The sequence below is a fragment of the Brassica napus genome, chromosome C4 (genome assembly GCF_020379485.1).
Source record: "Brassica napus cultivar Da-Ae chromosome C4, Da-Ae, whole genome shotgun sequence".
In the NCBI taxonomy this organism is placed as follows: domain Eukaryota; kingdom Viridiplantae; phylum Streptophyta; class Magnoliopsida; order Brassicales; family Brassicaceae; genus Brassica; species Brassica napus.
The window spans coordinates 3938890-3955595 of NC_063447.1; the positions used below are offsets into that span (position 1 = coordinate 3938890).

A 16706-nucleotide genomic window follows, 5' to 3' on the forward strand; every position below is an offset into this window, starting at 1 on the left:
TAAAAATACTAAACCCTAAAACTATAAACCCTAAACCCTTGAGTGTTTTAGTGTTTAGTGATTTTGATTTAGAGTTTAAGATTTACCCTAAAGTTTAGGGTTTACCCAAGGATTTAGGGTTTAGGATTTATGGTTTAATGTTTTGCTGACGATGTTAAATTTTTTTTTTTGTAATTACTACTATTTTTTATTTATTTATTTTTACCTATTAGTTTTAAAACGATAATATAATTTGACAATATTTTGTTTCCCTTTTTAAAAGATATCAAATATGAAATAACACAATCCGATTAGTTGATAGGTTCACCTTAGGAGTGAACCCAATAATAAGTCATAGTTAAGTAGAGAGATACCATAATGATAACGTGTTAATATTATTACCCCATATAGTGCCTACAAGTTTTTATATCAGTGTTTACATCATTATATACAAGTTGTATCTTCGTATCCAACCATAACGTTCATCATCGGACATGCTAATGAAAACATCTTTCATTCCTTGTTGATGAATTATTTTAACCGCATCATGACGTACATGTTCCTCCAAATTAGTATAAATAGATGACGTTTTGTTTATTTTTCATTTTTATGGTTGCTTCCTCCGAAGCAAACTTGTCTTTTTTTGATTAATCAATTGGGTTAGAAAAAAATGCTAATTGAATTATTAGTAGTTGGGCGTTACAAAAAAATATAGGGAAAACTGTTTTTTTAGAGCAAAAAAATAGTAACCATGTCCATTTAGACTAATCCCTGTTCTAAAAATCGGCCGCCTAGCCGCCTAGGCGGCCGCCTAGGCGCTACGCGTCACTATTCCGCCCCGATTTATGCCAAATCGGTGAAAAAAATCGGATATCCGATTTTTTTCCGCCTAGACCGCCTAAATGACCGCCTAGCCGCCTAAATGACCGCCTAGCCGCCTAGGCGGCCGCCTAATCTATTTTTTTTTTTAATAATATTTTTATTTTTTATTTGATCTAAAATTTTATAAATATCATTTATATTCATAATTTTGATGAAAAATACACTATATTAAGTTTATATATTCTATTTGTGTGTTTTATACAATCTTAAACATGAAAATGTATTAATGTTACACACAATTAAAGATTAACATGTTTTATAACACAGTAAACCATCTAAAAATTCTGCCCCGCATAATTTCCGATTAATCCCCGATTTTCTCTTTAGGCGCTAGGCCCAGCCCGACCGCCCGACTAGCGCCTAGCGCGTTCAAGAACAGGGAGACTAATCTATATTTTGTGTCATATTTTCCTATAATACCCTTTAATATTTATGAAAATAATTTTAATAAATAGTTTTACAAACAAAAAAAATTTGGAAAAATAGTAACATTTGTTAAAATACCTATATGAACTTAATGGTATATTTTCCAGTTATAAAAAAGTTAAAATTATAAATTTCAGATTATGTTCTAAAAAAAGTAGAAATGACATTTTACGAAGTAGAAAACGAAATCTACTTTTTTTCATTGAATCTACAATGTTTAGAATACGTGATCTACGTAAATAGGAATATTCTACAAATATGTAGAATACACATTCCGCGCTTAACCTACTATTCTAAAATTCTTAGAAATCAAAATCTACACATTAATCTAATTTTAAAACATGTAGAAACCGACTTCTATAGATTTACTATAAATCTAAAACATGTAGAAATCAAATTCTAAACATTACTATAATTCTAAAAAACTGTAGAAACTGATTTCTACATATTAGTTGTATTCTACGGATAAGAAACCAGTTCCTAAAAATATGGAAACAAAATATTTGAGAATATTCACTTTTATATTTTAAAAAAAAATCGATTTAAAAAAAAAAACGAAAAAGGAACAAAAAAAAGCGACAAAAAAAACCTTGGCAACCTTCTTCGCCGTCTTCTATATTCCATTGATTGTTCACAAAATTTTCACAAAATTTTCACATTATTTCTACCATGATTCATGTCTATGCTTCATGCGGTGTTTGGGAATTGGTTGTATCTTCAAGTTGGAGTTTTAATGTTGATAAAAAGAAAGGAGGAAGGTTACTTGCTTTGGGGGAAATAATCGTCCAAATCAGAGTGAAATTGAGTGAGTTAGGGTTAATGAACTTGGGTGAGAATTTGATTTTGTCTCCCTTTATTCGTGAATGGGAAATTATGGGTTTCATCCCAGAGAAATCGAGTTTAAAGAGTTGAAATCATGTTTGGTCGGTTCAAATCAAGTGGGAATCAATCCGGATATAATAATACAAAACCAAAAAAATCGATTTGGGATTCTTTCCTCGGCACGGGATCGATCGATCTATTCTTACAGATCGGTCGATCTGTGTAAATCGACCTTCGCCGATCGAGTGAAATGGACCAGGTCGATCAGTATATATTTCGCGTTTTTTTTGTTCTGAATAATGATCGGGATCGATCGATCCACTATAACTTGTAAAGTGGGATCGATCGATCCCCCTTGTCGAACTCAATATATATCTTTTTAAAAAAATTACAATTTTAAGGGCATTACTGCCATTTTGGAAAAAATTAGTCTAATAGGATATAAAGTAGTGTAAATTAGTCTAAAGGGACATAGTTACCATTTTTTTGCTCTAAAAAAACAGATTTCCAAAAATATATTAGTTGTTATTAAAATCATATTTTTGGACAATGACATAATTCTTAACTGACAGACGCATCGTCTTCGGACTTGACCGATTTATTCTTTTGTTATCATGACAAAAGATTTTCTTAGAATTTTCTTAAATAATATTTACTAGGTGATCATCCGCGTTCTGCGCGGAGTGAATGGGCTGAAACATATTTTAACTTTTAATCTATAAACATTAGAATGTAAAATTCAAAGGCACAAATATTACATATTATATAATGAACGATTGAACGAAAATGTGTATATCTATAAAACGTAAAATAGGCAAAATAAATTGCTTTCATAATTAAAATTATAAATATAAGATAAAAGGAAACATAGATATAGAATAATAAAATATGAAAGGAACAAATTATAAATAAACAAATAAATAAAAAACTAAAAATTAAAAAATCACGAATGTTGTAAAAAGTGTCTTCAGAACCTTTTCGTTTGTAATCCTATTAAGATCAATAAGAAAATATATTAGCTTACGAAACTAAACACTTTTATTTAAACAAAAGCATTAAACGAACTGTATTACTTCATTCTTAAAGCATCGATTTCTGAAACATCATTGGGCTCAAACACAATTTTGAAAAAGTTGGTAAAAGTTAATGTTTTCCCTTCTGCAAGGAAATGATCGAATAGATTTACCAAATCTTTCTTCACACTTGCATGAATTTTATCTCCCTGTACAAAACAAAACAATATCGTATAAGTTTTTATTCTTCAAGACACGGTTAGTGGCTTTGAGTTCCCAAACGTAAACAACTTAAAAAGAGAAGACTTACGCTTGAATCAATGAGAACCATTTCAATTGAAATGGTTAGGCCACCAGCACATGAATATAGCTTCCACAATCGGATGATATTCACCCTAACTCTCTACATTGTCTTAAATGGTTCAAATCTGCAACTGAGTTGAATCCCACCATAAGTGTTTTGCTTGAGAAATGAAATTTGTAATGAAGTTTTGGGAATAAGACTGTGATGAGTAAATGATAGCAATGCGACCTATTTATATACAAGCTGAGAAGAGATTAGATTTTAAAAGATGAAATCATATATGATTCATAATAACAAATATTGACGAATTAATTAACCAAAACTTGTGCTCCAAAATTGTTGCCTAAATTTCCTTAACACAATATATACCACTTTGATCAACTTTTATCATGCAATTAGCTGTAAGTAAAAAGTTTTTTTCCCTGAAACCTACCTTAGCTATAGCGCATGGTCGCGCCAATTCAGCAATAGAAAGAAAAAAATAGTTAATGTATCTGTCAAATTTGAATCATCCAAATCTCATTTAAAACGTCATATACTTAATTGCATCAAGTTATCAACGACTTTCTATATTCTGCAAAGAAAAAAAATTATAATCTCATCAAATCTTTTCAGATTTTATTTATTTAAATGTTGCAAAGAATACTGATATCAATGTTTCAAAGAAAACCGATATCAATTAATGTATTGTCAAATTTGAATTGTCCAAAACTCATTTAAAATGAATACATTTAATTGCATAAAATATTAACATATTTTATTTGTTTAAGATTTTATTTATTTATATATGTTGCAAAGAAAACCAACGTAAGACCATAAAATTATTTATATTTTAGAGTATAATCTCATCAAATATTTATCTTTTTATTTATTTAAAATTTATTTAATTATATGTCGCAAAGAAAAATAACGTAGGACCATAAAATTATTTGTATTTGTATATTTTTTTGAAACACTTTTGTATTTGTATATTATTTGTATTTTTTTTTGAACAACTACATTTAATATTTTATTTATTTATATATGTCGCAAAGAAAACCAACATAGGACCATTAAATTATTTGTATTTTAGGGTATAATACCATCAAATATTTACTCTTTTTATTTATTTAATATTTTATTTATTTATATGTCACAAAAAAATTATTTGTATTTTGTATATTATTTGTATATATTTGTATATATATTTTTTTGAACAACTATATGTTCTGACTTATAACCCGACCATATGTTCTGACTTAAACATAAAATTATTTGTATAACCTTTTTTTATGAAGACAGTAGGACCATAAACATTTTAGTTTTTTGTGTAGACAATAATACCATATAAAAATAAAAACATTGACTAATATATGAACATTCCGCGTGGCTTAAGTTTAATATACGAACAGAAACATGATGCAACAAAGGTTGGTTTATAACAATGACAAATAATGTAATAATTCCAATAAGAAGAGGGTATTTAATTAAAAGGTGTGAGAAGAGCTATTATGATGACACGTAGGAAATGACATACTCGTTAATAACACATGAGTATAAGGTTACTTTCTAGAAATGCTCCTATTTTAATAAAAAAGGGATTTTTGTATTTTAATAAATGATAAAGTTATTAAAATATATGATGATTAAGTTATGTAAAATTTGATAAATTTGCTAGAGGATAGTCCAAATAAAAAAATCACATATGAACAAAATCATGACTTCTGTTTTAATATATAAGTAAGAATGTCAAACATGTTGATCCGTCCCGTCCCGTACTGCAGCGGGCTCATCTTCAAGCGGATCACGACGGGTCAGGTCCGCGCGGGCTGCGGTCTTTGACAATTTGTACATATAATTTGTCTTTTCTCTCAAGTCGGTCAGATACAACCTGACTCTTTCCCCTGTATAAAGGGTCGATCTATCACTTGTAAAGCCATCAATAATAAGATATTGAAGTGATATATATATATATATATATATATATATATATAATTACCGTAATAGAAAATGGATACATATATATATATATTTCTATGTTCACAACAAAAGAAAAAAAAACAACAGATACTGGCTGGAATAAGAGACGCCTGCCTATATGTAAACAAACTTGAAGTACTCTTCCGCACCCATAGGAGTTTCTCCGTTGCATAAGATACCCTGGAGAGCCAAAGATCCTGTAAGCTCGTTGAAGAGGCTTTTGATCACAGCTTTCCGTTCAACTGACTCATCAGTACCATCAATAGCGAGTCCTCTAAAAGCTATATAGAGGACTGAACTTTTGGCCTGGAGCGGAGTCTCATCGTCAGTGTCTATAGCCACCTTCACAAGCTCCAGACTGGAGACTTTGTCCTGCAAGAAAGGAAAGGGGGATACTTATGACACATCATTATAGTGCAAAACAAAAAAAAAGAAAAAAGAAAAGAAAATAAGACTTACCTCTGAAAAGTTGCCATAGCCATATTCAATGCAAAGAACAAGCTCGAGGTACAAAAGAATCCAGTGGGTGCTCAGCAACTCTGATCTATCTACCTAGAAACACATATCTCACACTTGTTTTAAAAATAATCACGAGCAAAACAAAAACTTATGCAAAACTATACACTATTACCGTGTAAAGTCGTTGGATCTCAGCATCTGAAGGCCAATTAGGCAATGCGAACACACCAGTTGTCTCACTAGCACCACCAGTTGTATCACCACCTATGAAAAATAATTTTAAATTTTATAGGCAAACTGAAGTTGTATATAACAACAATAAAAGAAAAATTCAGAAGAGTAAGTTACCTTTAATACGGGCAACAGAACAAACCACATTCAGATAGCCAAAATCCCTTTCATCAGCACAAAGGTTTGTAACGGACCGCGGGTAACTGTATCACGAGCCTCCAAAGTGATGTAGAAAGAAGAAGCACCACAGTACCGCATGTTGAATTTGATCAAATCTTGTAGTTCGAAGTTTGTACCCTGAGAGAAAGAAAAAAAAAACTGAATGTTAGCACTTATCTAGAGAAATCGATCCAACTAGTAAACTAGTTTATACTACCTGAATCAAATTGTAACGATGAAGACCAAGTTTCCCGTAACATTTAACCTTCTGCCTAAAGGGATAAGGAACTTCGCACTTATAGGAGACCAACTGCCCAGACGCAACCATGCCCTTTGGTCCTAGGATACCTTCAATATCAAAACCCTAAGAACAATAGGATTCAAAAATACATGAAAGGAGGTTAGATACTAATCACTGATAAGAAACAATCAAAAACAATGTAATCATTGACAAATCACAATCAACGCTAAGATATAAACCTAACGAATCAAAGAGATTAGGTTAGATACTAAATACCTGGGATTCATTAACACGATGCCAGTACTCATCCAAAGCACGGAAATACTCCTCCTCCTTGAATTCGACCCCAAAAGTCAGCCATTATGCTTTCGTCAAATTCTGGATCGATGGAACTGTAGATGTTTTTGTTTATGTACATATATATATATAGGTTTATCTTTGATAATTTTCTTTGTTGGGCCTTTTTTTTTTTTTTTTTTTTGTGCATAACCGAAATTCATTAAAACCATCAAACCGGAGCCGGTACAGGTCCCAGGCTTGGTACAAAGTCTGAAAGGGCTTTTTTCGCCACCAATTGCAAGGAATCCTATTCAAAAGCCACACTTCTCATCTGAAGTTCGATGGCGTGTTCCACCGCTGCAAGCATTGCTAGTCCTTCTGCCATGATGGACGAGATCACAAATGCTGATGATTGACTGTGAGAACTGATTCTCTCACTTTGATTCCGGGAGAAACTCCACGCCATTCCAGCCGTGTGAGTTTCCTTCTTCCAAGCTGCGTCCGATCGACAAGTAATTTCCACATCTAGCGTGTCTTGGGGATGAGGTTTCCTAAGAATTGAAGGTACCTCAAAAGATTGGGCATCTTGCCATTCCTTAGCATCTACCATAGCCTTTAAAATAGTATCTTGAGCAGTGAAAGATCTTTGTTGAAATATTTTTTGATTTCTAGCAGACCAAATAGACAAGATGATCCAGGGGGCTAGAGGGCATCTTCCTAGGCCGACCGGAGGGAGAACCGTCAATTGGAGAAGTCGTTGCCAAAGGTGAGATTCTCTTTTTGGAAAATTATTCAAAGGCCTTACAACTGGCGAGAATCTCAAAAAAAATCGTATACATTAGTTGTTAGATACAAATTATTCAACAATGACATAACAATATTGTCGTCGCAAAAAATCAAAACAAAAATTACTTACAAACAAAAGATACATGAACCATTTTCTTGAGTTTTTTCTTCTTTTTTTTGTGTCTTTCATTCACATCTCTTGCAAATATGAACCTAAAATACCAACCACAAAATTATATAAGAAAACAATAATCCAGATCACAAATAAATCATATCCCGCCGGGACGACTCTAGTATATATATATAAATATGTTTGCTTCTCTCCTATGCTGCCACCTAGGATGCCACGTCAGAAAGTCATGCGTTCTGGAGCTGACACGTGTTCAGATAAGTAAAACTCTGCGTTTCATTTAATCGAGTTATGCTTCGTTTGTTCACATGTTAATGGGCTTCTAAACATTTAATTGGCCCAACGGAGAGAGGTTGTGTTCCCCGATGGCGTGACCAAAAATTAAGGCTCATTTTCCTCTTCGATCTACACCAGCTATGGAGGAGATATGATGAATTGAGTGAATCAACGTGAAAAACTTCTGTGCCAAGCTTTAATTGCGCCTTTTCGTCTTCTGTTGTAATCTTCCGAAGCGTTACGTAACAACCTTCATAAATGCTTCCATGATTTCTCATTCATTGTATCTCGCTTTAACCATTTTTCCTAACAATGAATCTCCACCTATAAAAAGGTAAAGCTTCATTTCTTGAAATCATCCTCACAAATCCAATAGCATTCGGTATTTTCTCATTATAATAGTTAACTCCTCTGTTCGACTTGCTGATCTGAATTATGGTTGTTCTTCCACCTTAGAGGTGGGGTTGCTCCGTTTCTGGGAAATTGACATGCTTCTTATTGATTCTAAGATATTTTGTTTTTAAAACATATCTTAGTATTGAAATAATTTGTCTTTACGAAGAAGGTTGTATAATCTCAAAAAAAAAATGAAAAATTGTATCCTAATGAAGGACTCTTTGATAACAACAAAGTGTCTTTACGAAGTCAAAAATAGAATGACATACATATCCCTCAGTTATGTCATCAATATGGTAAATGTGCTGAAGGAACCATGACAGAGGAAGATGTTGTCTTGAGAGAAAGTTCAAACAAAAAATATGGCATGAAAAAGTATAAAAGTTTCCCGTTTCCTAAATCTGAGGAACATGTCCTCATGAACCAAAGTGGTCATCAGAAGAGTTAAAAGTTTTTTTCTGGTTTCTTAATCTGAGATGTGTTATTTGTTTTGGTTTTTGGAACTGTAGAATGCTATATCTTATGTGGAAGGAGAAAAATAAATACTATGGAACTAAAGTAACTATAAATGTGTGGGAGCCAAAGATACAGCAGCAGTGCGAATTCACATTCTCGCAGATATGGCTTCTAGGGAGCGTGAATTTGATTTTCATTATCTTTTCTGTATGATGATTTGTGTGTTTTATTACAGATTAGCAGGATTTATATGGTGATAAATTGACAACAATACAAAGGCTCTTTACTTACTGGACTATAAGTTCTTTAGAAAAAAAATTATGTTAATGTTTTTAAAAATTTGAAGCTTCTTAAAATAAATATAGTATTATTTGTATAAACATTATATTTTTACTATGTCAAATTGAAATAGAAATAATAAGAATATTTCTGTTATTACATTTTCTTAATTAATTTTGTTAATATTGTATTATTTAACGATAGAGAATAATGAAAGTTGTTGTCATTTTAATTCAAATTAAAAATATTTATTAACAATAACAATATGATCTCAGAATTATTTCCATTATTTTTTGTTTATAATATTATTTTCAATGCATAATAATTTTAAATGTTTCATAAGTTAATATAAATTCATGTAAAATAATTTTTATAATAACTTTCCGCCCGTAGGGCGGACCGATCCTAGTATATATATATATATATATGTTAACATATTGTAAATTTTAGTTAAAGTTTTGTTTTCCATTTTTTCTTAACTTCCATATATTTTTAAAAAAATCCAAATATGATTCAAATAATCCTAATACCTAAAGATTGTACAGAAAACAAAACCTAAAAACTATAAGCATCTAAATCGTAGCCATGTCGTTTCGTTCATCTTCTCCAATTTTCATTCTCTAAATTATGTAACAAAGTTATTATAGGATCAATAAAAATAAAAAGGTAGATGCAAATAGTCTTTTAGTTAATAGGTTTTGGAATGCTTACAAGTCTTTGTTACTCTAATTAGATTACAAATAGTCTGCTCTTTGCTTATTATGTATTTCTTCCTTTGACGTGGTTAAGAGTTTTGTCATCGAGCTTTAAATTGTTTTTTGTTTCATAGATTTTTAAAGAAAACCAAACTAAACTCAAACCGAACCCAAACCAAAGCTACTTTGGTTTTAATTGGGTTGAGTTTTATAAAACCCAAATTAACCAAACCAAACCGAACCCAAACCGAACCCGAACTAAACCGATATGCCCACCCTTAGGTTTTTGTACTGTTCACGGGCCCCACTGACACGTGACAGCCCGCGATTGGTTTTTTTTTAATTTAAAAAAAAAAATAATAATAATAAGAACCCAAATGGGATTTTAAGGGTTAATGGTGCCCTTACATTCAAGTTAAAATCAATAAATTGATGTTATAAAAAAAAGGAAAAATGATAACAAAAATAATAGAAAAGAAACTAAAATGATTTAGTTAGAGCATCTTAATTTTTTTTTTTTTTTTTTTACTTTTTCGAATTAAAAAAAAAAAATTAAAAATGAATCAATCGCGGGCCGCCACGTATCAGTGGAATCCGCGAACAGTGTAAAAAACCCTTAAGGACCGACTACTATTTGGTAGTTTTGGTAACCGGTTTCTTAAAAAAAACTGTGTCTTACGCGGGATCCACACGATAAGAAACCATCTAGTTACCTTGATAAATGTGCTCTTAATTACCAGCAAAAAAAAAACTTGAAAAAATGAAAAAAAAAAAAACCTAAAAGAAGATTTTATTTATTCGAAAGTAATTGAACAAAGTAAAAGCAAAGCATCTCTCTCTCTATCTGTATTTCTAATAGGCGTCATCACCCACCGATCTCTCTAGACGGTCGCCTCCTCCTACCAAAAAATAAAAAGTCCCTCTCTTTCTTCAGCGATCAGCCAATCATGGATGAAGAGTACGAAGTTATCGTTCTCGGTACTGGTCTCAAGGAGTGCATCCTCAGTGGCCTCCTCTCCGTCGATGGCATCAAGGTGATCCGATCTCAGAGACGACTATTAGCAGCTCCAAGTTCCCGATCTGCCTATAGATTAGCTTGATCTTTGTCTTTCACTTAGCTAAAAATGTGATCTTTTGTTCAAATTAGGTACTTCACATGGACAGGAATGACTACTACGGTGGAGAGTCAACTTCACTTAATCTCAATCAGGTCCAATACGCTCTCTCATGTTTATGTTAAAAACTCTCTCTTTTTTTGTTGATGATGTTGCTTTTTGTTTTTGCAGCTGTGGAAGAAGTTTAGGGGAGAAGACAAAGCTCCTGCTCATCTAGGTTCTAGCAGAGACTACAATGTTGACATGATGCCCAAGGTTTTTGATATTAAGTCTAGCTTCATTTGTACTAATATACGAGTTACTACTACTAAAAGTGTTATGTGTTGGACTAGTTTATGATGGCGAATGGGAAGCTTGTTCGTGTCCTTATCCACACAGATGTGACCAAGTACTTGTCTTTTAAAGCTGTGGATGGGAGTTACGTCTTCGTCAAAGGCAAGGTACAAGCCTTTTCACAGAGCTGATTGACGCTTTTTTTTTTTTGTTTTTTGCACTTTGAAGCCATTTTAACTGTTTTGATAATACCTTACAGGTTCAGAAGGTGCCAGCAACTCCAGTGGAGGCCCTCAAATCTTCTCTTATGGGTATTTTTGAGAAACGTCGTGCTGGAAAGTTCTTCAGCTACGTTCAGGAATACGATGAGAAGGATCCGAAAACACATGATGGAGTTGATTTGAAGAGAGTTACAACAAAGGAGTTGATTGCGTAAGGCTGATGTTCTATTGTCAGTATCTGATTTAGGCAATCTGGTGCTAATATTTGATAATACTTTGACAGGAAATTTGGTCTGGATGAAAACACTATTGACTTTATTGGTCATGCGGTGGCGCTTCACAGTAATGATAGCCATCTCCATCAACCTGCTTATGATACTGTGATGAGAATGAAGGTAGTAAACTGCTCTCATTGGACTTTAAATAGTTTTGATCCCCTTGTTATAAAAGTCTTGTTTTGACAGTGTTGCTTGAATTTTTTTTTTTCAGCTCTACGCAGAGTCCCTTGCTCGTTTCCAAGGAGGTTCACCGTATATCTATCCTCTCTATGGGTTGGGAGAATTGCCTCAGGTTATTCTCTTAATACATGCTTCGTTTGGTTGGTTCAACTCTTTTGATGTTTTTGGATTATAGTTTCTGGATTCTACTTGTTTCAGGCGTTTGCACGACTTAGTGCTGTCTATGGTGGGACTTACATGTTGAATAAACCTGAGTGCAAGGTATATCCTTTGGCTTCCTTCAGCTCTTTGTTTTGCTGATTCTGCTGCTTACAGAAGGAAAACTTGTGACGCCATTAACTGTTGCTTTTATAACAGGTGGAGTTCGATGAGGAAGGTAAGGTTGTGGGTGTTACATCTGAGGGAGAGACTGCCAAATGCAAGAAAGTTGTCTGCGATCCTTCTTACCTGCCCAACAAGGTAATGACTGATAATCACATATATGTTCAAGTTTACACTGACATTTAGCGTGTTAATACGCTATACTTCATTTTGTTTATTTTTTCAATGCATATTTAGTTTGTTGATCCTGTTATGCATTCTTTAAATCTTCTGGTTATTTATGTTAGGAGTATGTTTGATATGTTTTAACTTCTTATTTAAACAGGTGAGGAAGATTGGGAGGGTTGCTAGGGCGATTGCCATTATGAGCCACCCTATTCCAAACACCAATGATTCTCACTCGGTGCAAGTCATCCTACCTCAAAAGCAATTGGGCCGCAAATCAGACATGTTAGTTCTCTTGATCGTCCACTAATATAAGTAAATGAGTCTTAATGACTGAAAAGAATTGAAACGTTAGGTCCGTATATATTATTCCCTGTGGTAGCTAAGTTATGTCTGATTATACTCTTGACTCTTGAGCTTGCTGAGCTACCTTATCACTTGGTTCACACTTAAGTTTGGCAGGACACTCTTCTCAACAATGTTATTTTCTTTGTTAAAATACACTGACATTATAGAACCTAGCCATGTGTAAACATTGAGTCGATTGATATGTTTGTTTCACCGGCTCATGATAACATTTTGATTATAAGGTATGTCTTCTGCTGTTCGTATTCCCACAACGTTGCTCCCAAGGGAAAATTCATAGCATTTGTGTCGACAGACGCAGAGACTGACAACCCACAGACCGAGCTGAAGCCTGGAATCGACCTTCTTGGCCAAGTTGATGAGCTGTTCTTCGACATCTATGATAGATACGAGCCTGTCAACGAACCCACTTTGGACAACTGCTTCATTTCAACGGTTTGTTCACTTAAAGCCTTTTTCTGTGAGCATCTTAAAGTTAGATTGTTTCTAATAAAAACTTTTTTAACTCCCGTCTTAAACAGAGTTACGATGCGACAACACACTTTGATACTACTGTTGTTGATGTGCTGAACATGTATAAACTTATCACCGGCAAGGTAATGCTCCAGATTCTTACAAATATTTGTTTTTTTTTTCATTAACCCCACCTCTTATGCGAGCTGGAAGTGATCACTTTTCTTTTTGTGTTGCAGGAACTGGATTTAAGTGTGGACCTTAACGCAGCTAGTGCTGCAGAGGAATGATGGAGAAAAAAATGAAAAGCTCTCTTCCTCTCTAGTCAAACAACTTGATGTACTGGTTGTCTTTATCCCATCTCAAACGCTCTCACTTGTTTCCTCCCTTCATGTTGTCTGTTTAAACACAAAATCAGTTTGATATCCTCATGTTGTCTGTTTCATTCCTAAGACCAAAATGTTGGATTTCGTGATTTATATGAAGTGGGGATTATAAAAGAATGCTCCTTGCTATGTAAATCAACCTAGTGCTGAGAAAACTAAACTGGCTCAAATGAGGTAGTGTTTGTAAACTGATCACCGTCAGGGAGTGAGAACTCAGGTCTTTTTGCCAAAGAGAATGGTTGATTGGACCATACAACCATGGATTGCAGTTGTTATGGTGTATTAAATCACCATTGAAGATAAGTTTTCCCTGAGTTTCTCTAGCAGTAGCTTTGTGTCAAACCTAGAACCCAAAAAAATAAAGAGTATTTTGAGAGAAGAAGAAGAAAGTGCGAGACATTGCCGATCTTTGTTCTCAGAAAGCTGGAACTGACCTTTGTAAACAGAAATTTCCAGAAGGCTTTATATCAATGTCTGTTTCTTTCATTAAGCCAAAATGTTTGGAGTGTCTTAAATAAGAATCCTCGTCTCAATAGGTTCCTTTACAGTCGCTGCATAATCTTTGGCCCAGCTTGCTAAGTGATTCAACCAAAATACTAACAAAACCAAACCGGCTCAAATAAGTGACCAACTAAGATTTTCAAAAACAAAGTTTATTAATCAAAGATTGTATTCGACTAAGATCATCACACGGTCAAAACAAAGCAACTCATATCCAATCCAAACAAAAAAAAAACTATGAAACGGGGGAAATATGATAGAAGGAAAGCTATTTCATCAGTTCATCCTCCTGACAAGCTCGTTGATGAAATTCTCTCTGTTTCCAGCATCACCACCTTCAACGTAGTGGTTCCTCTTCTTCTTGAGCCCACCGAGTGGCGCCTTCAACTGGAATGGCCAAAGGAAGTTGTTGGCTTCTTTGAAGTGAGGTCCAACGGTCATGATCTCGTGGATCAGATCCTCCACGCAGATGATGTTGTGCTTTCCTAGAGCTTCGTTCACTATGGAGTTGTCGGTGAGCGCTATCCTCTGGTGGTTCAGCTTTCCAAAACCCCTCTTGTAGATTAGCTCCTTCACACTCTTCAAGTTTGGGTATCTACACAAGACATATCATCTCACTTAGTACATTCTTGTGGTTTATGATAGAGGGAGAAGAAAGAATCAGATGAGATACCCGTAAGTCACGTAAGGCTCAACACGGCGCAACATGTTGATGGTTGCCTTGTTCACCTTAAGGAACACACCATTGAAGATCTGCACACATGTATACCACAAGTTAACAGACATATCATATGATGTCTGAGACTAGATGAACTTAGGAGACTTTAAGACTTACTTGTCTCAAACGCAAGAGCTGCAGAATCTTCTTGGTTTTTGGGTCAATAGCGTTGATTCTGCAAACACACACAAAAACATTCATGTAAGGAAACGAACAGAAACTGTCTTGGAACATACTTCTGTAAGAGAAGATCAACAACATACCCACGGATACGAATGATAAAGAGCAGTTTAGCCTCAGGGTCAACGTAGAACCCTCCTTTCAACTTAGCCTCACGCTTCAAACGGATCAACTCATTATCCTAAAACAATTGAGTAAAAAAAAAAGAGAGTCTATTCATCAGAACAACCAACCATCAACAGAGAAAAGTCATATTATTTAACCTTCTCTGCGTATTCTTTAGCATATTGCTCAGCTCTCTTGAAGATAAGCTTCCTGTTCTCAACGCTCTTCTTCTTAGCAGCTGCAGCTTCCTGTTTCTTAGCCAATGCCCATTCCTCTTCCCTCTTGATCTTCTTTAGGACAGACTCTGGAACCACCACTTTGGATTCAGCCATTTCTCCTAACACAACAAAGCAAAAAAACATAAGCTTTCCAACCAAAACAGTAAACCAAAGAGACAACCTTTGAGCATAACAATAAGCAGAAACATTGATGTAATGACTGAAACCAAACAGCTATAAATTAAAGTAAGGTTTTTTTTTTCAATCAGCTAGACAAGACATTACACGATTCCATAGCTATGTAAGATTTCTACAGTAGAAAAATGAACAAATTGGCTTGTCAATCTAAAACATGTATACAAAACCTAGGAAGTGAGCTTATCACTGGATACAGGAGAACACTTATGTTTCGAGACGAAAGTATACGAGGAAGATCGAAGAAGCTTACTTTGAGAGGAAGTGAGATAGAGAGCGCGGCGCAGAGAAGAAGAAGAAGAAGAAGAAGAAGACGAGTGAATCAAAATGGGTTTTAGGGTTTTAATTGTTAACCCTATTTTCTTTAAACGGGCCTAACATTAGGCCTCGGTTAATTTGGGCCCAGCATCCACCTACATAATTAACCGGACCATTGTAAAATACCTTAAACGAGTGGTCCAAGTTATGAGAATTCTATGTTTTTATGATATAACTGGTGGTTTAAAATTTATGTTTTGGTTGGATAATTTTCATTGTCAATAGATATAGAGCTTTTAATATGGTTGTATTTTATGTGTTTGGCATGCTAGTGTAAAGTTTTATGTAATGTGTGTATCGTAAATATAGTGGATGTAACATAGTAAATGTTTTGGCTCAGGGTTGTCTTTAATGGCATAAAGAGGAGATTAATGAAAGAAAGGGGAATGTTACTATGAAATTGTGGAAAATATTAAGCAAAAACTCTGATATTTTCCAATAGTGAAACAATATTTAGCTATGATATTTGCCAATTTTTAATTTTTTTGTCAACTAAATACTTCATAAAAACTAAAAAGCCTCGGCCGAAGAGGTCAAACCCACCAACGGGTCGAAATTACGCATACCCACCAACGGGTTAAAAACAGAAAAGCCCACCAACGGGTTGGAAACAGAAAGGTCCCGTAGGGTTTGTTTTGCTAGTAAATCGCCTTCCCCAAGGTGAACACGGGGGAGATGATTGAAGGAGATATCGACGAAAACAGAGGTGTTTTGTTGGATATTTTTGACGATTCCGTAGATCTCCTTGGCCTGTGTGTCGTTGTTAATTGCTCTGATGAGCGTTGAGTTGCCAGAGATCATTTTAATATTATGTATAGTATAAGGATGTTGAGAACTTGTAGCCTAATGTTGTTTGTAAACAATAGGGCTTGGGGGAGGTTTATTTTGGTGAATTGTTTTTTGCACATGTTTGTGTGTTGTTTCTTCATATTATTTCTAAA

General features: G+C 34.1%; 2 protein-coding genes across 4 annotated transcripts; one reads left to right on the plus strand and one right to left on the minus strand.

The window, feature by feature from the left end:
* The first annotated feature begins 10719 nt into the window (after window positions 1–10719).
* On the plus strand, window positions 10720–13434 carry LOC106396325 (guanosine nucleotide diphosphate dissociation inhibitor 1-like). Its single transcript, NM_001316077.1, has 13 exons — window positions 10720–10806; window positions 10920–10982; window positions 11059–11142; window positions 11220–11327; window positions 11420–11592; window positions 11665–11776; window positions 11871–11951; window positions 12038–12100; window positions 12197–12298; window positions 12486–12610; window positions 12916–13126; window positions 13213–13287; window positions 13384–13434. The coding sequence occupies exons 1-13, from the start codon at window positions 10720–10722 to the stop codon at window positions 13432–13434; spliced, it is 1335 nt and encodes a 444-aa protein (NP_001303006.1).
* Window positions 13435–14167: 733 nt separating this feature from the next.
* LOC106396671 (60S ribosomal protein L7-3) lies at window positions 14168–15804 on the minus strand. 3 transcript variants are annotated; one of them, XM_013837134.2, is made up of 6 exons: window positions 15701–15804; window positions 15193–15371; window positions 15013–15110; window positions 14867–14924; window positions 14705–14784; window positions 14168–14626 (listed from the first exon to the last, which is right to left on the minus strand). In XM_013837134.2, exons 2-6 carry the CDS (start codon window positions 15364–15366, stop codon window positions 14308–14310), a joined length of 729 nt encoding a protein of 242 aa, XP_013692588.1. In that variant the 5' UTR covers window positions 15367–15371; window positions 15701–15804; the 3' UTR covers window positions 14168–14307. The 3 variants fall into 3 exon arrangements, with proteins under 3 accessions (XP_013692588.1, XP_013692589.1, XP_048609322.1); XM_013837135.3 differs by having other exon boundaries at window positions 15618–15706; XM_048753365.1 differs by lacking the exon at window positions 15701–15804 and adding an exon at window positions 15679–15698.
* Window positions 15805–16706: the final 902 nt, after the last annotated feature.